Raw genomic sequence first — 23191 nt, forward strand, 5'->3', positions numbered from 1 at the left:
AGATGACTGTCCCTTGCCCTTTGTCCTATCTACACCACACTTTTATCTGAGATGGGACAGTTTCTGCAATGTAAGAATGTCTGCACTGGAATTTGTTTGAAGTTGATTTGTGGAAAATTATTCTGAGGTACTGGAATGAAATGTTTAAGAGATTAGTCCTTCCAGCAAAGAGCAAGACAAGCAAAGCTATAAATAACCCTCAAAAGTTGTTACCAGTGCCTGTTAAAAGCAGTTCCAGAGAACATCAGAGGAAGATAACAAGTGCATATTCATAAACTGCTAATCTACAGAATTTCAAAAAATGCATTAATGGACTGCTAACATACAGAAGAATTTTACACCACATAAGTAGTCTAAAATGTACAAAACCTAAAGCACTAATGAAAACATGCTAAACCTCAAGGGTTCTTACTTTATTGTTTCAAGTCTGAATCCTACATAACCTTGTAACATTCTCATGCTTACCCAGGTTTAGTCACTCGAGCATCATATATGAAGATTTGTAAAGGTTAAGTGCATAAATAAATACTTGCGGGCCTGGTATGTTAGGGAAGGACCCAAACATCATCAAGGCAGGCACAGAAAATTTAGATTTCTTTATTGCTATTTATTGATTTCAGTGCTATACAGCTATTAACTACGCTCTCCTCCAGTAATACATCTTGTCTCCAGGACTGCTGGGGTCTTTCATGCCTCAGGAAATCTTGTCTTGCACTATATTCCCTTCCATTCTTTTCCTGCACACAGTCCTGCCCTGCCCTCCCCCCTTTGCAAAACACTTTACTGGTGTGCAAAAGGCCCTAGCATAGTTTGATTTTATTCCTTTTCTAGAGAAGCAATCCCCTCATGGCTTGCCTGGAACTACATTCCCTTAACTGAGCACATGGTTGATTTGACAGATGGTATGTCAGCTGAGTTAAACAAAACTCCTGGATTTTGAAGGTAAGTCCACCATAAATTAAACTACTTTACAAGGTCTGAAAAGAACATATCTAATGAGATATTTGGGTTACATTAAAGTCAGCATAGCTGCAAGAACATATTAATTGTAAGCATTTTGCTTAAACCCAGCAAATATGGTAGATCAGAAGCTCAGACATATTATTTCCAGCTCTTGTGCTGATATGATTTGTGATCAGTATTTCATTTCCTGCCTTTATTTCTCTTTGCCAAGAATACATGACAAGTAATATTACAGAAATTTATAGCCTCAAACTGCCATTTTCCCTGCGCTTTAAGAATGACCTTTCTTCTTTCAGAGAAGACATGCATCAGTTAAAGAACTTCTGGACTCCTTCAACCAGGATGAATTAAATGGCAGTAATTTAGAATAAGAACTTGTTCACCCCTTGAAATGTGATAACATTCCAAAGTATCTCAGTATCTATTTCCAACTTCTGTACTTCAACTTTCCACAAAGCAAAAGCAATATTCATGCAAGCAGAAAGCACGCCTGAATTTCATCCTTTCAGAAGAAACCTGGCTGTGCTCCAGAGTACAGTTAGTCCTTTCTGTACAGTTGGTCCCTTCTTTAGATACCAAGAAAAAAAGTGCCATATTAGTTAACAGAATGACTACTAACATTAAATTTGTTGTCCTTTGGCCAAAAAAGGACTCAAAGTTTTTTTTCAGTTCATTAGAATGTTGCGGGGGAAGACGGGGAATGAGAAAAGTGACTAAGGAATACACCTGGAAAATACAAAAAACCCCCCAGTTGTATGAGACTTTTGACCTTGTAACAGCTGCAAAATATGTTCCCAAGAAAGTTGTTTCTATGCCACTTCCATGTGCTGTGATAGCCTCCTGCCACAAAAGAAGAGGAAACTGGAAAGAGAACACAGTGAGGCGAGTGCCTGCCGTGTTCACTTGTGTGTGCAAGGCGCCAAAGGAACCATTGTTTGCCACTTTGTGCAGGCAGTGTTTTAGCAGAACAGTCCTCAGCTCTGAGCATGGACTGAGGAGAACCCAGTAGCTGATAAGCAGTGAGGAAACCTGATGTTAAGGACAAGCTGATAAAACTGTGTGTGTTTGGTTTAGCAAACAGGAGATGAAGGGCACACGAAAGAGTCTGGAGCAGAGGCGCTGAACACGCAGTGAGGAAACAGAGTACCTGGTCTGTTCTTGTGCTTTGTCATTCTGGACTGGCTTCCAAGCAGGGGCTTAAATAAGATTTAAAGGCCATCATGAAGACAGGCTACCTCCCCACACCCAGAGAAATTAGCAATATTCATGGAACTTTCTTTTACCTGAGCAAGAGTTCTTTAGTTGACAAAATTAATGCAAACAACACTGATTTGCTAAACCTCTTCCCTCAGCCGGTTCAGTTTATTTATGCAAACTACAAACATTTAAAATGATTTAAGGAAAAAGTTAATGTATTTTGCTGGGAGCTACATAACATGAATATTTATAACTGCCCTGTAACTCAATCACTATTTATTCCACTAACACCTACCTGTGAAGTCATGGGCCTGTTAGCAAGTCAGCTGTCAGGACTATGCACTAGAGATAACTTGAATTAAAGTGCCCTGGAGATTATTTCCACCCTTTAGAGTGTTGCTATGAATTCTAAAAAGAAAAGAAGATTCTCCTATATTTTTGCTTCTCAGCAGATCATGGTTGGTCATCTTCTCTCAACTGCCATGAAAATGTTTCCATTTTTATTAAAATGCAATTTTTATCAAGCAAGGCTTCTGTCAATCCATTAAATGTTTGCTGAGAGAGCCACTTTGCATTAATGTATTTTCTTCCCTCTTTTTGCATGAAACCACAGAAACATTAAAAAAAAAAAAACAAACCCTCATGACATACAATGTTAAAATGCAAGTGAAATAGTAGAAAAAAAATTAGGTTGTTACTTGTGCTGAACAGATATGACCTCACACAGAAATTTGTTTTTCTGATAAAGTGGATGTCTCAGACAGGTTTAACTAAGCCCTGGATGAGACTAAAAGATTTATAGCCAAATAAATATTTCAACTCAGGGAAGCTTTCTGCAAAACAAGGCATTGCTCCACTCTCCTCCCTTCTGCTCTGACTCCTGCAGAGCTGGTTCAAATGCAGCCTGGCAACTCTGGCTAAAACCTTTTCTCTCCACTGAAGTCAATCATATGCTGATATTCAAACCTGCAGATTTATTTGTTTACAGAAAACTCTTACTTAGGTAGAGAATTCATGAAATATACAAGGGAGGAGAGATTTGGATGCTGTTCTATATTATGTCTTTCAAAACTAAAATGACATTTAATTTTCTATAAGATATATACTAGCATTTTAACTCCCCAGCTGTTGAATTTTAATGTGTTTGGTAAGATGTTTTCCTGTATGCTGTTTTTACTAGCATATCAATATAGCAATTTAATTCATCACTAAAATCAGAGAAGCATTCAGATTGAAAAGACCTTTAAGATCATTATGTCTAACTGTAACCTAACACTGCCAGGTCCACTGCATTCTTAGCTGGTCTGAGACTATTTATTTTGGCTTAAATCTGATGGTATCTGTCAGCTTCCTCACCCAAATTAGACCCCATCAGTGAAAGCTGTCATTTCTTGTTCAGTGTTCTTTATGTCCATCTTCAGTAGCAGGAGAAGGAGAACCCAGCCTGTGGCCAGGCCTCTCCTGCTCATAACAGTGCCAATTAACTGTACCAGTTGCTGTGCACAGACACAGCTGCACAGGGAAAGGTGCACTCTGGATTTGAGACTTCCAGATATGTTTGGGCATGTAGGCAGGATTTTTCTTGTTTGTTTTTACAGCTGGCTATTTAATCACAGATGTTTTTCTTGGACAAAGGAAGCCTTTTCAAGGAACAAAATAAAAGGCAATTATCAGGATTTCACAGCTGTAATTTTACTGTATGCTATATACTGGATTTAACTCCAACAGCATGCAATGCGGCTGCCTCCCCATTGTTTCAGTACAACCACCTAGTATCAGTCTTTGGGTTTTGTTTAAACGACATAACCTCATGATTATCTACAATGTATGTCATTCTAGCATAGAATAATCCAAAATAATAATTGATACAACACTTCAGTAATAAAATTTGTCCTTTGTAGTAAGGACAAATATAGAGTTGTTCAGGTAGTATGACACTGAGCAACCTACATGACCAAGTGACTGATGTGCAGGGTGAGGACACTTGCAGGACTCCAGCCATAAAGTTTGTTGCATGAGATGACACTGATGACCCATCTTAACAAATAACTTGGCCATCACCTATAGTTTCAACATAAGCTGAGGTCTTCCACATTTTCCCATACCAGTGACCCTGAAGTAAAAATAACTCGCTGACCTCCAGAGTGTAATATGACACACAAGGTTTAATTCCCTTTATCCTCCTGCCTAAGCTCTAACACTGAAGCCCAAGTGTTTGCTCTCACTTCACTTACTCTTTCAGACTCATGTAAAAGTAAAGACAACAGTGTCACCAACATCACCAATAAGTGATCATGTCTCATAAAATCAGTGTTACTGGTATTCAGAATGTTTGTAGCTTGTGGGATCTTGACTGAGAAAAAACAGTACTAAAAAACCCAGCAGTAAACTTTAACAAAAATAAATATTTTCTTCCGGAACTAAAGTACACCCAGAAGTGTCTGAAGCACAGCTTTCAGTGTTTTCAAAAGTTTGATTTATGGCACTTCACAGTATGTGACTGGGAAGCTGAAAAGGCTTTTCATAGTTCTGGGGATCTTGCATAACTTGGGAAACTCTTGGTAATTCTTAATTAGTCCACTATGATTTGCTCTGTGGGACACTGTACACACCAAGTAATCAAGAGCCAAGTGGGGAACAAAGGAGCAAAGTGCAAAACACTCACAAATAGCCTGCTGAGAAATTATTTCTGGAAAGTTAGCAAAGTCAACCATCATTTTAATTTTAGGGCTGGATGCCTTCTAATATTAGCAAAGAATGGATTTGAAATTGGAACAACTATGCTGGCAGACAAAAGACTAAACCCATTAATAAGGCTATCCTACTTACTGCAAAGGCAAATGGACTGGCAATAAATCCCTAATCTTAAAGATTCTATTAGCATTAAGATATTTTACATCTCAGTTCTTAAGGTGTACTTTTAAGTAGTGAGACATTCTGAAAATCTTCCTCATGGAACATGTAGTCTTGGGCAAGAACTGAGTGAAAACTTCAAAGGTGTTCTGAACTTATATTTGTGAAACAACATGGTTTTCCTTCTTTTACAAGGCTTGCTATACAAACTTCTGAATTAGAACTTATTTGTCACTCTAACCACATGTACACAAGTCTGTTCCCCTTAGAGGCAAAATGTATCAGGTCAACATGCATTGGCAAATTTGATTGCACACACTGTGTAGAATCTATACAGAAAGGTCTTTGAGATTATGTTTTGGAAAACTTTACTTTTAAAGACAACCTGAATTTGGATCAATTACAACTACAGAATCCCACAGAAGTCTGAAAGTTTAGGGAATAAAGGCTGTTCTTACTGTCTGCTCATCCAACGATTGTTCCCACATTGTAAAGTACTGTGTTATTTTAATTTCTCTAAATAAAACGGCAGAGAAATTTTATTAAAGGTCCAACTTTATTTGTATTGTACAAACATTTCAGAGTAATTCATTAATTAAGAGAAAAGTAATAGGAGTACAGTAAAAGCAAAGATGGAAGAGTGGGATCAGCACTGATGGGGTTGTACTGTAACACACTGCATTCAAAGTACCTCTGCTAAGGAACATCTGGTTATATTTAAATGGCAAAGTTTGGACACAGCATGATAACACAAACAAAATGATGACATTGGCTTCAGCCTCTAGTAACCAGCTGCTCGCAGAGTGTCAATGTAACTACTGCTGAGCATGGTCAGAATCTTCTAAGCTTCCATACTCCTGCTTTTAATCAGAGAGAGAGACACAGGAACCACAAATATATCAAAAAAGGACTTACAACAACACAGGGGAATCTATAACAGAAAGGAACTTTGCTGTTTTGAAGAAAGTCTGAGCAGTTCTATTAGAAGGCCAGAGTTACTTAAGATCAAAAAACAACCCAACCCAACAGATGTCTTTAAACTGTCGCACCCAGAAGAAATTTATTTAAAGGCTGTTAAACTGGGTTACAAACATTATAACTAAGGACTTCATATTTTTCAATCACAGTACCCACATACTAATTTGGGACCTGAAACAAGAAAAAACCACTTATTCTTAACATGCTATTTTTTACAGCTACAAATCCTCCTTAGTTTGTTTTTATACATAATCACTTTTAATAGCCTTCAAAGTAGACATGGACAAAGAGCATTATCTTTAAAAATCCCTGCAACATTTTAAGACAATGATTTTAACTTCCATGTTGTTTTTCAGGAAAATGAAGACTGCAATTCACTCACTCTCATTAATAAATAGCCAGATGCTCGTGAAGTTAATTCAACATAGATAAGACAATTTGTATAATCTATGTTGAATTTATTCAAAAGGTAGGGTCTCAAAGCTGAATGATTTCGTTGTCTGAAACATTAAGTCAAACCATCTGTTTTAAAACAAATATATGTACAAGGGACTATTTTTTCCAAATAATCCCCCCAAACTGACTGGGAAAAGCTTGATGTATTGCACATTCCCCTTGTAATAGAGAAGATTACATGAGCAAAAGAAATGTAAAATTAAAATATAAAGTTTGTGACATTAATCACAATAGTGATAAAAAAGTCCTAGAGACCTTTGAAGTTTATCTGAAGATGGGGATATTTTTGCTATTGTTTCTTAGCCCTTCTAGCAAAGTTAACATTTGAAAACTTGTCCATGCTTTAGAAGGTACCTATTCCCACTTCTGCTTTGCAGCATGGACAGCACTGAACAAAACCAGCTTGTAATCCTGTGCAACAAAGATATGTACAGGTAAATAATAAATTTGGTGAGATTAGATGAGGCAGTGAAAAGAAAAAGGTATCTGAAAGGCAACAGAACCAGATAGGACAAATAAAATTAAAAGATGGGATGTCAAAGCTTATTTTACAGTCTGTTTTAAAAAACTTCAGTGTAGAGAAACTAAGTTTTCCATAAAAGAAGGACTAATGTTAATCTTCAGAGTATTTAAATAACTGCAGTTGGACAAGACAGAGACATCCCACAGTTTCTGTTTCTTAAAGAGCTATTTTCCACTACCTCCTCCTCTGCTCCTAGCTTGCTCCACATTTGTATTCTTGTGATTATAATAGTAAAAAACCAACCTTCATTAAAGTATTGTTTTTTGCCAGTTTGGTGAGCAGAATTGCCTTACAGAGTGGACCGGACAAGTGCCAGAGCCAATCAGATGCTGAAGGCCACCGGAGTAGGAGGAGACATGCAGCTAGGAGCAGGGGAAGGTAAATATAGAAGCCTAAATTTAGACCCTTTCCTTTAATTGCCTAGCACTTTAGTGCTTGTCGTCACTCTCATTTGTAAGTCACACTTAACTCTGCTTAAACCACCTACAGCAGAAATTTGCATGATGGAAAGATGAAGGTAAAAAGAAAGGGGAAAGGATCAGTGAATTTGTTTTTGTAAACAAAGTCACTCAGCTTTAACCAAAGAAAAGAAACAGGTGCACTTAAACTTATTTTTTAACTGTGTCTCTCCTGAAATATGTGGTTGACACTGTGTTTGTTGTTTGAAATGATTATGGTTGAAAAACCACCAAAAAATAATCTCTGCTTTAAAGTGCTTATAAAAATCGTCATTTGCTGGGATCTGGCTGAAGTCCCAGATTTACTCTCCTGAATGATTTCACGACCCCTGTGAGTAACTCCTGTGTGCACAGAATGTACATTTCAAAAAAAAACATCAAGGTGGTCTCAGGACTCACTCTACGCGGTAGAATTTCAAAAGGAACCAACATAAACCATCAAACACATGGCTGGCAGCAACATCTCCATCATAGTACTGTAAGTTCCAAGCTGCAATGAGTACTACTGACGTACACACAGCACCCCTTCAGTGCGACCCTTAAGGAGCTCAGCACACACTCATTCTTCCATTAATTAAGTGCATGAGAAACACATTCTTGGGGGACTTACACTGTAAGGATATGCTTAAACTCACCCTGCACACCAGAATGAACTTGGGAATAAGCACGAAGCTGATGTATAAGGTTCCAAAATCACTTACATTCAATAGCTATTTTTACCTTGGTTTTGTCATGTTCTAAAACCATTTAATGAATATCATGTGGATTCAGTTTCCTGTAATCTGATGCTACTTCGATTTGGTTTGTTTAGAGGTATTTAATCGGTTTATTCTTCAAGATTTTTGAGTTTAATTGCATTTTCTAAGATGTATCTAAGTGGCAATATTAGCCAGACACAAAAAAGCAGATAGGGCAAAACTCACAGACTTAACCAAAACTCAGTCTTTGTTCTCATTAGCTAAAGGAGGTAGATCTTAACTTGATTAAATTAGTATCAGATAAAACCCTAGTGGAAACAAAATCTTTTTTAGCTGTTTTTCGTCTCCCAGCACTTAGAGAATACACACTCCTGTATAAACATAACTTACCAGTGGCCATTTATGGAGCATCAGGGATGAGCCATACAATTTATGTAATCTGTAACAAGAGCAGAAATAAAGTAAGGAGTCCAGACTTACATTTCACTTCCATAGTAAAATGGAAAAAGTTATTTATAAAAGATGAACCTTACCAAAATGGACAAAAATATCTATCTGGATGATTATTCTGAGGTTTGCTTCTGCTCACTTGCAAACATTTTAGAAGCATTGTCTAGCCTTATGATGCTGTCGTAACTTGGATCTCTCACACCAACCTCTACAGTGTTCTAAGTTTTCATCATTCAGAAGATGAACTTCCATTTTGAAACCCTCAAATAAGCACTTTTTCTAATAAATATTTTTCGAAGTTCTAAAGTAAAATGTCATTCTCTATACTTTCAGTATATGCCTAATAATTTGTTTCCTATGTCTTGTCAGTTCTCATCTATTTCTTGTTCCTAAAGGCAATTTTATAATTAGCTCATATTTTATGAGTCCATTTTTTTGAGAATGCTGTCTTCAGTAGATTCAATCATGAGAGAGTTTAAAAGGCAGTCTAGCAACAACTGAAATCAGCTGCATCTTTTACATTCACACTCAATTCACTTTTTGATTAATGTGCGAGACGATTGTTGCAAATGCCCATCTATCTACCTGAAAATCCTGTACTACAGAACACAGAGCACTAGCACATTTGTAGCAATGACTAAACACTATTACCACCTAATGACTGCTTTCTGGTTCATATTATCTTTGTAACAACAATCAGTTTCATATTGTAAGAATTTGATTATATTCTGGGGATGTCATCTACTTTTTTATCTTCTGTCAGTGCTCTGTAAGTGGCTTAAAAACAAAGAAGTCGCCTATCAGGGCTGTTAAGCTCCCAGAACGCAGCAGACTGGTTTTGTTTGCTGCTTTGCAACACTGTCAGTAGCTTTAGTAGGTAATAGATTTAGTATAGTTTGTGTTTGACAAAAGCCAAACAAAGAGTTGAGACAAACTTAATTAGAGAGCTGAGATGATCAGGCTCCTGCAAATGAGACTTTGTTTTGCCATGGTGCTTTATAGTTTAGAAATAAAGTCTAATGTAATTATCTTCCCTATGTGCACTTAAAAAGCCAACTTCTAACAAAATACTTTCTTAATTATTTTTTATCCATACACAATGTAATGAATATCTGGAGATACAGATGAGGGCAGCAGTTGCCTGGTAGCCTGCTTGTCACTGTGACAATGAAGGAAAACAACTCCTTGATAAAACACACAACCTTTGAGAGAGGAAGTAAGATGGAAATCAGAAATGTAAGCCTTGTGGCAATAGAATTGGACTCCACTATTGCATTTACTAGCACATTTATGGGTATTACAGTGCACAGTTTGACTTTCTCTCTTCTTTTACAGCCTTATAATTTTTATTTGCCCCTAAGATTTTTACCCTCTTGAAAAACGTCACCTCTGACTTAATCGTTTCAGATGGTAGATAACAACCATGGACTAGGGGAGGGAGGAGTAATTAAATTGTTTCAAGTGAGACTATCCTGCCACCTGAGCCCTGTTGTCTTTCCAGGCACTGACCCTCCCTTTGCCCCACAGGGAGCAGCAAAAAAGCAATAAAAGAACATTAAGAGTGAGCTGTGGCCTAGGGTTCACTGGCTCAAACAGGATAAAACTATTAACCTGCTGGAGACAAGAAAGCTTTCATTACACTACCCCAGATAAATCTACTGAACGGCCGATTCCTTACTATTATATTCAGGCACCATGGGCCAGTTTTACTCACGATTCTGGGAGGTCCATTAGATGTATTATAAGGGAGCCAAATTTTAGGTGTAGCTATGCCCCTCTTGGGGGCTGGAACACCAACGGTACTGTTCCATTTTAATTGCCATATCCACTGTGACTGGCACTTACGACCTGTGCAGCAGAAACCCAAAATATCACCAGATTTCAGGGTTTCCACCCTCAGTCTCGAGCCTGAGAGTGTCTCAGGTGTAACTCATGTGGATGCAACTTTGCGCAGCGTCCTCCTCCGGGGCTTCACGGGAACTCCGTGTCCCCCGAGGCCCTCAGGGACCGCGGGGTGAGGGCAGGGCCCCCCAGCCCAGGCTGGGAAAGGCGCCATTCCCGCACCGTCAGTGCTAAAGCTCTTCTCCATCCTGCCCCTGCGGGGAAGGGGGAGGCTGGTCCCCCGCTCCGGCTGCGGCGGGGGAGGCGATCGAGGGTCTCCCCACCCACCGGTAGCGCAGGAGCCGACGCGAACTTCGCGGGGCGGGGGGGAGCTCCGGCCCTGGAAACAGCTCCCTCCGCACCAGCGGGTAACGGGGGGTCCGGCGCAACCCCTACGGAGCGGGTATGCTCCTTGCGGCTTCCTCCTCGGGCCGACCAAGCGGCAGGTAGCGGATTTTTGCCGGGGAGGGGCGAGGAGGCAACGAAGGCGGTGACGGAGGCGGTGATCCCGGGGCGGGGAGACGGCGACGGCGGCGACGGCGTGGGGGGGGGCGGGACGGGACGGCGCGGCGCGGCCGCCATCGCCTGTCGGTAGCAACGGGTGGGGAGCATCCTGAGACAGCTCCGCGGGAGCGGAGGTAACGTGCTTCCGGCCGCACAGCCGGGGTGGGCTTTCGCCTTCCTTCGTCGGTTTCCTTCAGCTCCCTTCACCTTGAGGGAAGGTGGGCAGGGAGCGGCCTCAGCGCAGGGGCTGCCGGCGGCAGCGCTGCCCTGCAGCATCTGGGGCGGCGGCCTTGGCGAGCCGGGCGGCTTCCAAGTGTGCGGTGGTAGCAAGATAAATGCCGCGGTTTCTGTATTGTCTTTAAAGGGTGCCCCAGCTCTTGATGGTCCTCGTCTCAGACGGGTGCCTGTAGCTGCTTCCTTCCCGGGGCTGTCCAGAAGGCTTGCAATCTGTGTGAACCTCGCTTATTTTATAAGGAGAAAGAGGGTCGCCACCGCTTGTGGAGAGCGGAGCGGCCACTGAGAGTCCCAATCACACCTCTGCAAATGACCCTTTCCTCCTGCGGCCGGACCTCGTCAGGGTCTCCGGCCGGCGGCGACAGCCCCTGGAGTCGTGCCTGTGGCGACTCGAGGGTGGCTTTGTGAAGCCACGTGTTCCTTTAGCGCTTTTTGGTGGTGGGTGCAGGTAATTCTGACCGCTCCGTTAGCGAGCTATCTCAGGGCACTGAAGTGGGCTTAGTGAGATCCTCAGGCCAGCATGCCTTTGCTTGCTGGCATTGGGTAGTGATTTTGATTATGTGTTTTTAAATGGAGTGTATTAACTACAATCTGATCAGGTGCGGCTATAAGTTCCACCTAAAGAGTACACATGGGTGGAGGTGTGAAGGTAAGCATGTGCTTTTTGGCATTATTTCCCCCTCTTTTGAGAGATTTTCTGACCCAGCATGAAAAATAAGGTGAATTACTTTAACAAACTCTACTGTTGTTCCTTCTGTCTTTACCTGGAGCTTATTGTATAAATTTCACCAGATGTTCCTCTCATTGCAGCAGCTTTGTGCACTCCCAGCCTAAATCAACTGTCTATCACAAAGTCCCTGTTGTGAGCTTGCTTCTGTTTTTTCTCTTGGAAATATGAAAATAATGAAAAACATGAAAAAATATGAAAATATGACTTACTACCATACTGATAAACTATCAAGTGAAAAAAATTGACATAGTAACTTTTCTTTCATACCTTTTTACGTGATAAACTTACCTTGTCTGTTTTTTCAAAAGTGGATGTCACAAGCAGTTCTATTTGATCAAAAGTTTGTTTGTGGGATTTTTTTTTATTGTGCTAAAGATGGTGTGTTTGTATACGCAAGCACAAAAGACTTGGTTGAACAGGTTAAATCTTTACATTGGGAATTGCTTTTGTTGCAAGGACTTCCTGTCTGTTCAGCATATGTATGGTAGGGCAGAGATTCTTCTCTCACCAGGAAAAAGACAAACATATCCTAGACAAACTCTAGGCCTTTCCCATGTTGTGAGGTGCCTAAATATATACATTGCAATGAATAAGCGTTTCTGGGACTTAATTTGCTCTGTTGGTGCTTAACTCCCTGAAGACTTTGATGCTGTTTGCCTGTATAGAGCAGTCTTGAATCTTGCTCATAGGGTCAATCATTGTGTTCAGAAATAGGAGTCTTACATCTGGTATATGTGAATAGCCAAAGTGTGTATGTAAAGCTGTGTTACGAGAGTTGTTTTATGCAATCAAGAACTAAGGAAGACGGAGGCAAGAACACCAGAAATCTTTGCTAATGAGTGGGTAATGTATAAAAGCACAGCAAACACTGTAAGCTTTTAGCAGTTTGGTACTTCACCTTGGTTATTAACTCACTTGCAGGTTCATCCCAGGTCAAACAACTGACAACTGTTCTGCTCAATGGGAGAAAGGGGATCTTGGTGGATGGTTCCTCATTTCCTCCCCTTAAAGGGGGTCCACCCTGTGTTAATACATTGCTAGTTGCATTTTTAACCTTCTTCAGCTCCTCTGGTACCTGGCTGTGGTGTGATAGGCCTTACCAGAATACATTTTTTTGGTGAAACAGTGAAGTGATCCTAGTTTCAGGTTACTCTGTCCTGGTTTCATATCATAGCTTTCTATACCAACAGCAGAGTCATTTCAGTAGAAAACACAATCTATACATATCAGCAAAAAGATTCCTCACAGATGCAGTGATCAGCAAAAAAAAGAGTTGAAGACTTTGTATTGCACAAGGCTGAGCGATGAGGAAATCCGTGAGTTGGTTAGCTTGTGTGAAGGCAGAACCCGGCATTAGCCATAGCACTCCTGTGGCTGGGCTTTGGCAGTGTTAGAGATTGTTCTAATAGTATTTTTAGCTGCAGTACATTAGGATTATTGTATGTTAGAAAATATATACTATTTGTCTCTAGCTCTCCTCTTCCAAGCCTCTCTTCTGTTTCCACTGAAATAATGATCTTGTGACAGAATCATGGATTTAATGTATGTGTTTTTTGTCTGACATAGCTTCAGTTTTCTGTAGTCTCTGCTTTCCCTCTTCCTTGGTAAGTTTTCTTTCCAATTGGTCAAAGCTGCAGATCTTGGTTCCACTTAAGATTAAGTGAAATACCTGTAGGAAAAAACCTGCCAACAGTTCTGATTTTGTCAGAGATGTTATAAATGCATCACGTGACTCAGGCAAATAAGCAATCCCTGCCCTTAAGGCTTTAAAAGGCATATAAAACAAACAAGGCTAGAGAAGAGAATAAAATATCTAATCTTCAGTGAGCTGTTGTACACACCTTCATGCAAATCCTAGTTGGTGGCAGATTCCCAAAATTGGGAATAACAGAAGCAGAGGGGAAGAAGGAGAATTGGGGGACAGAACAGGCTAGGTTGAGAGATACTGTGATTGTTCTTTCCTGGCTAGAGATAGCAGGGCAAGAAACAGTCAAGGTCGTCAGTAACAAAACTGTATAGAACTGCAGTCATGTGCTGCTACTGAGGTGGAGGCATTTGAACAGTGACCGAGTCCCTAGTTGCAGGTAATTAAATGCATCTCTGAACTCCAGACCATGAGGTAAATCATGGTTACTCTTAGTGCAAAACCGGCTGGGCATTAACACACCAGGTTTGATATGATTTGAATTACTCAATTGACTTAAATCGTCAGCGTGCTTGAGTATTGCAAGTAATGTGTATGCTTCTGATCAACTTGTACTTTGGAAGGTGTTCAGAAGAAAATGGGAATGATGATTAGGATATGTGGGTAAGAAATCATAAAGCTGTGTAGTTACCACCAAAATGATGTTTTACGTTTGTGATCGGTTCTTAACATATTTATGCAGTTTTATCCTTTAGCTGTAAGGGCTGAAAATGAACATAGCATGTTTCCAAATGGCAGTTGGATGTCATAATAATAGCTGTAGTATTCTTGTTTCTTCCGCTGACATTTGTTCAGGGTGAATTGCCTTCTGAAAAACACTTGGAACTAATGTCCTGTCCCAAGTTCTTTCCATGGAAATGAAAAGACTCAGTTTGGAGTTGAGTGATATTTTTATGGGTCACAAGTGTTCTTTCAAATCCACTTCTTACTGCCAAATTACTAATGAAAATATCTGCTTTGATTATTTGTTCTGCTGTTTTGCACAGCTTTCTGATGATTGTGTCATATTTATAATTGATTATCGATAATATGCATTTACAGATAACTAAACTTCCTCTTATAAAGCAAACAAATAATCTTGTGAATTTATAGGGTGCATGTATTTTTGAAGAGCTAGCTCTACTACACCAATAACAGAAAGTCAGCCAGTAAGTGGTTGCAAATGAATTTGGCACAAGATAGATGGAAGAGTAAATAACAAGGAGAACTGGTGTGATAAATTTACTTTGCTTTTCCTTTGAAGTTCTGGGCACACTCATCTGTAGAAAGTGTGTGGATGCCTCCCTCCTAGTTAATTTCATTTTGTTGGAGGTGCCTCATTATAACACTCAAGCTTTTAAGTTCTGAAAAGGCAGTGATTAGTTTCTGGAAGTTCAAAAAATGTTGGTCTAATTTTAAGTGTGAAATTTGAGGTCTTCCAATGTATCTGTGATACTAGAGGTTGACTCATGTATAAATGATAAAATGTGTATTTAGTAATTAAGCATCTTTAAAGTGTTTATTTGGAGTATTGAGGGGAAAATAAACCAGAAGGCATCCAACTAAACAGATTGAGGATCTCACTTTACATTATTTAAAAGAATGCAGTCTCTAAAGATTTATGAGTTGGAGATGAATGATGTAATGTGTTTCAATAACAGATTTGTACTCCATTTCAGTGGAAGTTACTTTTTCAATTGATTGAAAATAATCTTTATAATTTTCACATCTTCATTCTAGTTCAGGGATGTCAAGTCAGATTTTCTGCGCTGTAGGATACAGGTGTTGGCTTTATGATAGAGGAGGAGTATTCTCTCCAGAAAGGTGTGCCTGCAAAAGCTTGTGTGTTCATCTGTTGCTAGATGCTCATGTAGTTTGGGTGACTGCATGTTGACCTTTCAAAGTTCCCATATTCAGGGTTTTTGTTCTCTCAGTTGACAAGTTTATTGTTGCAGTTAAAAAATTTTTTGTAAAATTAGTCTTACCCCCCCAAAAAGCACAAAATCTACCTCCCACACTAGATTAGCTGCTTTATTCTAATTGACCCAGACTTTCAATTTTTTTTCTATTCTGTAGTAAATGGCTGAAGTATACACTAAAGGTTTAATCGGGACAGGGGAAAGGAATAGTCATTAAATTAATTCTGGTAGTTATGTAGGGCCTATTCTTTATGGAGCTGATAAGCTAGTAAACTTGTGTAAAATGGGTCTAATGGGTCTTATTCAGAATTATCAATGTCTTCTTGAGCTAAGAAATGTTATTAGCAGTAACTTGCTTTTGGAAGGCATGGGAGAATTTTCTGGAGACTTCAGAAGAAAGTGGCTCTTTTCCAGACAGTCAGTTCTGAAGCAGAGGAAAAAGATTAATTTCTGTGACCTTAGATACTGTTAAATACAGCTGCTAATGGAAGAATTTGGATTGAAACTCCTGTGGGTTTTTTCATGTACAGTCTGTGCTTTTAGATAACTCCGAGAAATGAGGCGGTGAGATTTGGAAACAGTTCTGGGGAGGGAGCGATCTGCAGAATCAGTCAGGAGTCAAGGGTTGGATCAAGAGCGTTCTGCAGTAAGTACCTCTGCCTACAGCCCTTAGCAAGAGCCCCCAGTGCATTGACAGCATGTTACTAATCATTCATAAATTATGTGTCTAAGCACAGTAAGTGGATTGATATTTTTAGTATTGCAATACATCTGTGTTCATGCTTAGAACTCCCATCTTGGTCTTGTGGTGCTTCCTTATCTATAACATCTCATTTCCTTCTTTCTGTTCTTTCTTCTGTTCTTCTCGAAATAGGAGTCCCTTAATTCTGTCCTTCTTACAGTTTTGTTTGTTTGTTTTCCTAATGGTAGAAGTTCCTCTCTCATCCTAAGTTACATTGGAATTTGTCTCTTGCTTTGTCTGCATTGGTTCTCCTGTTTAACTGTGCATGAATTTGACTTCGTGTAAAAAAACCCAAACATGAAGCAACAAAAGGAAATGTCTTAATTTATATTTGTAAGTCATAGGGTAAAAAGGTGAAAAGAAGATTTTGCAAGAAAGTCCTGGGATAAAAAAATTTATAATGATTTCCGCTGTCTATATTTTGTTTTAGATTGTGATTTGGAGTCGTGGAGAATTCAGTCCTTCCACAATGGCAGAAAGGACAGATTTTACAAAATCACATATTTCACTGGCTGAATACAGCCCCGTCAACAAATCAGAAAGGACAGATCCAAGTGGAACACAGGATGGAGACCAAAATACATTGCAACTGAAGAAAGAAATTTCTTTAATAAATGGGATAAGCCTTATAGTAGGCAACATGATTGGTTCAGGTATCTTTGTCTCTCCCAAAGGAGTTCTCATCTACAGCAGATCTTATGGATTGTCTCTAATAATTTGGGCAATTGGAGGGATATTTTCAGTCTTTGGAGCTCTCTGCTATGCTGAACTTGGAACCACTATTACAAAGTCAGGAGCCAGCTATGCATATATCTTGGAGTCTTTTGGGAGCTTCATTGCTTTTATTCGTTTGTGGACCTCACTCCTAATTGTTGAGCCAACTAGTCAGGCAATTATTGCCATCACCTTTGCTAACTACATAGTTCAGCCTTTCTTCCCTTCTTGTGACCCTCCGTATTTGGCTTGTCGTCTCATAGCAGCTGCTTGTGAATGTAAGTATTTCTTGACATTTACTATGGTAAGTTTTATCCAGGGTGGATTTTATTAAAACAAATCTTACCCACACTCAGAGTTGTTGCATACTGGATCTGCAATGGTTTGAGTTACAGTGGGGCAAAGAACAATTCCAGCACATCAGTACACAACACTTGCATGTGTTCAGTCAGTGAATGACCATTTTCTCATTTGGAAGCAGAACAAGGTCTTTAACTCTTCCAAGCTTACTTACCTGGCAAAAATGGGGGTAAAAATTGTTATCCCTTGGGAGAGGTATTTTAAATGAAACCTCAGGATACTCTTGGTGTGGTCTTAAGAGCTATTGCAGAATGGCTCTTATGCTATAAATTCTGGTGTAATTTGATTTGCAGTAATTTCTCAGTGGTTACATGGTTCAGGTACTCCTCTGGTTTCAAAAAATCATTCATTCAAGATTATGCTTGGGATTAACTGTATCATCAGTACAACAGGATGTGTGGTAAAGCTGTTTTGAAAAGTGGAAATTTTGTGTGCACATAAAACACTGATGTAGCCAGCTCTGTTAGTCAATATAGAGAAGCAGCTGTCCACAGTCAAACCAGGACTGTTCTGCTGTATCAAAAGAATGAAACTGTATATTTGAACTGTGTGTGTCTGATTTAATTTCAGGTATTTTGTATTAAAAGTGTTTATATACATATTTTACATTTCCAGTAAACAGTGAAAACTGTATTTCAGCAAGTCTGTAGGACAATGCTTTGTGATGTACTAATTCATAACCATGTGCTCTGAAGCCTGTCACATGTATTGACATGATTTTATACCAAAAAGCTCATAGAGAACTTGGGCTCTTTTACTGCCAACAATGTGCTGCAAGGATATGTGCTGCTTCTAGCTGGTTCCTTTTTGATGCATCTGTTGGAAGAGCTCTAATGTTCCTTATTAGAGTTGTCAATATAGGATACGAAAGGGAACCGACAGAGCAGTAGTGTGTGCTTCAGATATTTGACCTCTGTAACTGGTTATGATGATTGCAGCTTCTCCTTCCATTTTTGTTATTGTTGTGAAAGCATTAACATGCTGGTTGGGGTCCAGGCAGGGGAAAAGATAATCACAAATCTGTCAGTTTAATCAGTTCTGTTCCCTCCTTCCTTCCAAATGAGTGAAGGGCCTGTAATGTCATGTTCACATTCCTTAAACAGATATTGTCCCAAGGTATGCTGGCACAAATTCAAGAGTGTGGGAGAATCTGCTCTTCCATTTAAGGTATCCCGTCACTCTGAGAGCAGTTAGCCCTTATAAAAAGGAGTTTATTAAAAAGCAAGAAATTAAGACAAAGCAATTAAGTTAAAATTATTATATAGTAGGTATAGAAAGACAGTGTGATGTCCTCTATGTTTGCTGCTAATAAGGGGAATTAACAACTCTTTTTTTAGTGGAGACACGTGACAGCAGGATCACTCTCAGGCAGGCAGAACAATTTACTTTAACAGTCTGTTTTATGGTTTAAATGCTTGTTCTGCCCTGCTCTAAGTGTCAGTGCTAAGACTCACCCCTGCTCTACAACTTCATTTAGCTGTTAAAGCTTAGGCTTCTCCCTGTCCTGGCAGGGCTGATGTTGTTTTTCACATCCCTAGCTCTGGATATGATTAATCCCATAAGAATGAAGCTGCTGGGAGCGAAAGCCTGCACATTGGTTAGGTACAGATTGTATGTGAGAATGGGTGGGTTTGTTGTGGGGTTTACTTTTAGTTTTGTTTCTTGGGTTTTTTTTAATTGTAGTAGTAGCAATACTAGAGCTAGTGTGAGAACAGTCTGTGTTATACAGCATTACTTTGACAATTGTTTTGGCAGTGGGGTGTCATCTGGTTCTACAGAACTAAACTTGACAGTTCTCAGAAACTTTAAGTGGCTAAACAATAATTAAGTTGAAGAAAACAGAGTCATTTTAGTGAAAGAAAGAGAGGACATGTGGCTTATTCAGAATTTTGATTATCTTTCTCTTTTTTTTTCCTTATAAGGTATCAGAGTATCATTTTGTCTGAAGTAGAGACCAAGCCCTAACTTACTGATAATAATTCATCCCAATGGAAGTTGCTTTTAAAAAAAATGGCTGAAATAAACCCAGTGAGCAAGTACTCCAATCACTAATACTGAAGAGCAGAGACTGAGCAGAGTGGTTTTTTTCCTGAGGTCTCTGTGGGAGCTGCAGCAGTCCTGACTTTTGAAATTTGATACAACTGGGGTTTTTTTCACCCCCTCATCTTGCCAAGCTCACTTGAACCTCGTTCAGCTTGGCCAGACTGTTTAACATACTAATGCCATACTTGTCAGATCATTACCTTTCTTTTGTTACCTTTTAAAAGTTATTGTTTTCAATTTGGTAACTGTGCTTAGGTAAATTTTTATCTTAATAGTATCACGGTGTTCTTGGATTATGGGAAAGGAGATAATATATCACATCTTTTTATTTAATTTTGATTTACTACTACCTTATTCCTGAAACAATCAAGTTTCATTTTTATTTATATGCATATTTAAAAGATGCAGTACAAGGAGACTCTGTAGAGATAAAAAGTACAGTGGTATATAAACACTTTTTCACTAGCTAGAGAGAAAACTGAGATTTGGGGGAAATATTGTTTCCAATACAGAAGTTTCAATAATATAGTGATAATCTGGTTTAGAAAAATATGTACTGAATTAGGATCTGTTAAATAAAGAATACTGAAGGTACTGAATCCTATGAAATATACAGCCCTTGAGTTCAGGCAGAGGTTGTCTGACTCTCCACTTCAGAAAAAGATAATGAATGCAAAAGCAAAATGTTGAGAGTCATGAGAACTGTCTTGGGGAAGTTGATCACATGAGTAAATTTAGTCAGCAGCTACAAAATGTTTGTGAGATCAGAAAGTCTCATTTCAAGTTTCATTGCAATCTTGTGAAATAGGTCTGACTCTCTAATTTGTTTTGATTAGAGGGCTAAATACACTCAGAATACTCATTACTTCCTACCAATTTGTAAAAATCCAGACTACTGTTGTATTAACTGTAAAGCATATGCTCTTTTAGAACCACAGCTTAGGTTGGAAGGGACCTTGAAGGTCATTTTGTACCAACCCCTGCCGTGGGCAGGGACAACTTCCACTAGACCAGATTGCTCCAAACCCCATCTAACCTGGCCTTGAGCACTTCCAGGAATGGGGCACCCCCAGCTTCTCTGGGCAACCTGTGCCAGTGCTTCATGACCCTCACATAGAAGGATTTCTTAATGACACCTAATCTAATCTAATCTACTTTCTTTCCAGTTAAAGCCATTACCCCTTGTCCTGTCAGTACGTGCCCTTGTAAAATCAATCTGTTCTCCATAATACCGTTCAGTAGAACTGGAAAAGAGTTTTGAATCACCTGTAATCATACTTAGCATTGCAGCTACTTCATGGATGTTGAACTCAGCCTAACAAAGAAGCATAAGAAAAGCTGTTCAAACACTCTTTTGTTTGCCCAAAGGAATTTCTAGATAATCTTTCACTTACTGGAGCAATATTGCTACACTGAAATGAATTATTTCATGTAGCAGTTCCTTTAGTTTTAGGATAGTTGCAGAGTGCAGCTGATGAGGGGTAACGTTAGGAAAGTGGGCATATAATCAGAGAGCAGGCAGGTCTTTCCTTCTGTCTGTTGAAACAGTGTGTTTAGAACATGTTTCCTCCTGTTTTATTGGAATCAGTGTGTTTTCAGTACTTGTGTATTTGGCTTAGTTTAACCTAAGTATTAGTATAACAAGTAAGTGCATATTTAGATTACAATTAAAAGCTTTGAAAAGTGAGTTAAACTGAGCATTGTTCAAATAGTCTTTTAATTTTTCTTTTCTTTTCCTCCCTTAGGTCTTCTAACATTTATAAATTGTGCCTACGTTAAGTGGGGTACACGTGTGCAGGATGTATTTACTTACGCCAAAGTGCTTGCTCTTATTGCCATCATCGTCACCGGACTTGTTAAAATATGCCAGGGTAAGCTTGTAAAATTAAAGCAAAGGTTTGTGTTTATCAGTTAAACTGAGTGACTGCTCTAAAGACTGTAAACTACCCCTGTATGTTTTATGAAAAGCCTCAGTAAAAAAATCATAATACAGCCACCTTGAAAATACCAATAATACCAATGTTAGACATTATCATGAAACTGTGTCATGAGATATCCATTCAATTTCAGTTGACTTTGAACTTGGTTAAAGAAGGTAATTGATTGCTCAGCAATGTTGTGTAATTTACAGCCTGCAGTACAGAATAATAGAGGAAGTGAAAACAGCAATATACAGAGACAGTGGCAGTGGAGAAAGTTATAAATTTCTCTAAGGAACATGCTACTTTACAGTGAGATCAACTGAATATTTTTTTTACAAAATGAATCTCCAATCTGAAAGTGTCTGAACTTAAAGCACAAATAGATTTCTAAGAATATGTAGGTAGATTTGTGAAACTACAGCTGTTTTTGCTCAAAGCCTGAGTTCGGTTAAAGCTGTTGAGAATTAGAACGTGTGTGTGTTGGGCGGTGTGCCTTCAAGTTAGGAGAAATTATGAATTTAGTTTTATTTTTAGCCCTTCCTTTGGGAAGAATTTGTTGGTGTGTTAGCTTAAGAAAATTATCCTGCTTTCAAAGCTGCCATAAAGATCTGTCTTTCCCCGGCAATCTGACAATTTATGTCCTTTGCTCTAACTGGTTATTGTTGAAAGTTCAAGAGCAAGATAACTACCGTGAACCAAACAAAAATACGCATATGTGAGCACCAGGTTTAATCCTTAACACATCAGCCCATCCCTTGTTTCATAGATACTGAGCTTGTTCACATCTAATTTCCTTGACATTGTCTCCTCTTTATATTCCTAACTCAGCAGTTACTCCACCTGTGTCTGTGCCAAGGGAGTAGCAATGTCTAATTGGGATAAAAAGTAGGGAAGAGAAATAAGATATTTTAGAGGCCTCAAATATTACCCTGGCCAGTTTTAATGGAGTTTAAACGCTTCAGATGCGTACTACAGAGCATGTTTTGGAGTTACACAGTAACTTGCCTTTCTGTTTTTGGCAGTTTTGTGTGTGTTTGTATATATATACAGTCTGAATATATAAACTGTGATTGATGAGCTTGTCTTGACTTGCCTAAAGTCAAAAGATGGCACAAGTTTTCACAAATACTGGTCCAAAAAACATACATACACTTTTAGCTTGGGAAAAACTTGTCTTAACAGTAGTACTTTATGCTCCATTATTTTTTCTCAGTTGTGTATTTTTAATAGCAAAACCTCAAACATCCATGTAGGTGTTTTTGTGGGGGTTTCTTGTCATAGTTGTCTAAAATCACTTGTAATCTTTGTTTTCTGCATAGGCTAAATGTTTGAAAATTTAAAAGGATTTAGAAGAATAGAGTGGGTTATTTTCTAAATATATATGTTATAAACCCCCACCCTTAAACTGAGTTCTGTCATTGCCAGTTGTTCATAACTTAGTTGGAACTTAATGTTCCTGAACTTCTTGTGCCACTGTGGACAAACCAGGTGTTTAATTTTAGAGCAGTATCATACACACCCAATAATTTTTAGTAGTTTTGAATGCCATGCTTATTCTAATGGCTAAAACACAGAGTAGAATTGGAAGAAAAGGTCTTAATAAGCAGATTTGAAGGAATTAGTGTTTCTGTGGTGTTTTTGCAATTGTGTGCCACATTGAAAAACATTACTTACTGTATTTTTTTATCCTGTCCTTCATTGCATCTCTTCCGCACAGGACATATATGGCACTTTAAGAACGCTTTTGAGGGATCCTCCTTTGATATTGGAGACATCTCCCTTGCGTTATATTCTGCCTTGTTTTCTTACTCTGGTTGGGATACGCTCAATTACGTAACAGAAGAAATCAAAAACCCAGAAAGGTAAATGATCTGAGCTTTCT

The 23191-nt window shown here is 39.0% G+C and overlaps 1 protein-coding gene across 5 annotated transcripts in view; it reads left to right on the forward strand.

Annotated features, from left to right (window-relative positions):
• Positions 1–11010: 11010 nt before the first annotated feature.
• The window catches only part of SLC7A6 (solute carrier family 7 member 6), a 32077-nt gene continuing 19896 nt past the window's right edge, over positions 11011–23191 (forward strand). For 2 of the 5 annotated variants that reach the window (XM_032122148.1, XM_032122149.1), the window contains exons 1-4: positions 11107–16174; positions 16701–17262; positions 21133–21258; positions 23027–23171. In XM_032122148.1, coding sequence (XP_031978039.1) covers positions 16740–17262; positions 21133–21258; positions 23027–23171 — 794 coding nt within the window. In that variant the 5' untranslated portion in view covers positions 11107–16174; positions 16701–16739. The other 3 variants (XM_032122144.1, XM_032122146.1, XM_032122147.1) reach the window with 3 other exon arrangements.

The sequence above is a fragment of the Corvus moneduloides genome, chromosome 12, assembly GCF_009650955.1.
Source record: "Corvus moneduloides isolate bCorMon1 chromosome 12, bCorMon1.pri, whole genome shotgun sequence".
Lineage (NCBI taxonomy): Eukaryota > Metazoa > Chordata > Aves > Passeriformes > Corvidae > Corvus > Corvus moneduloides.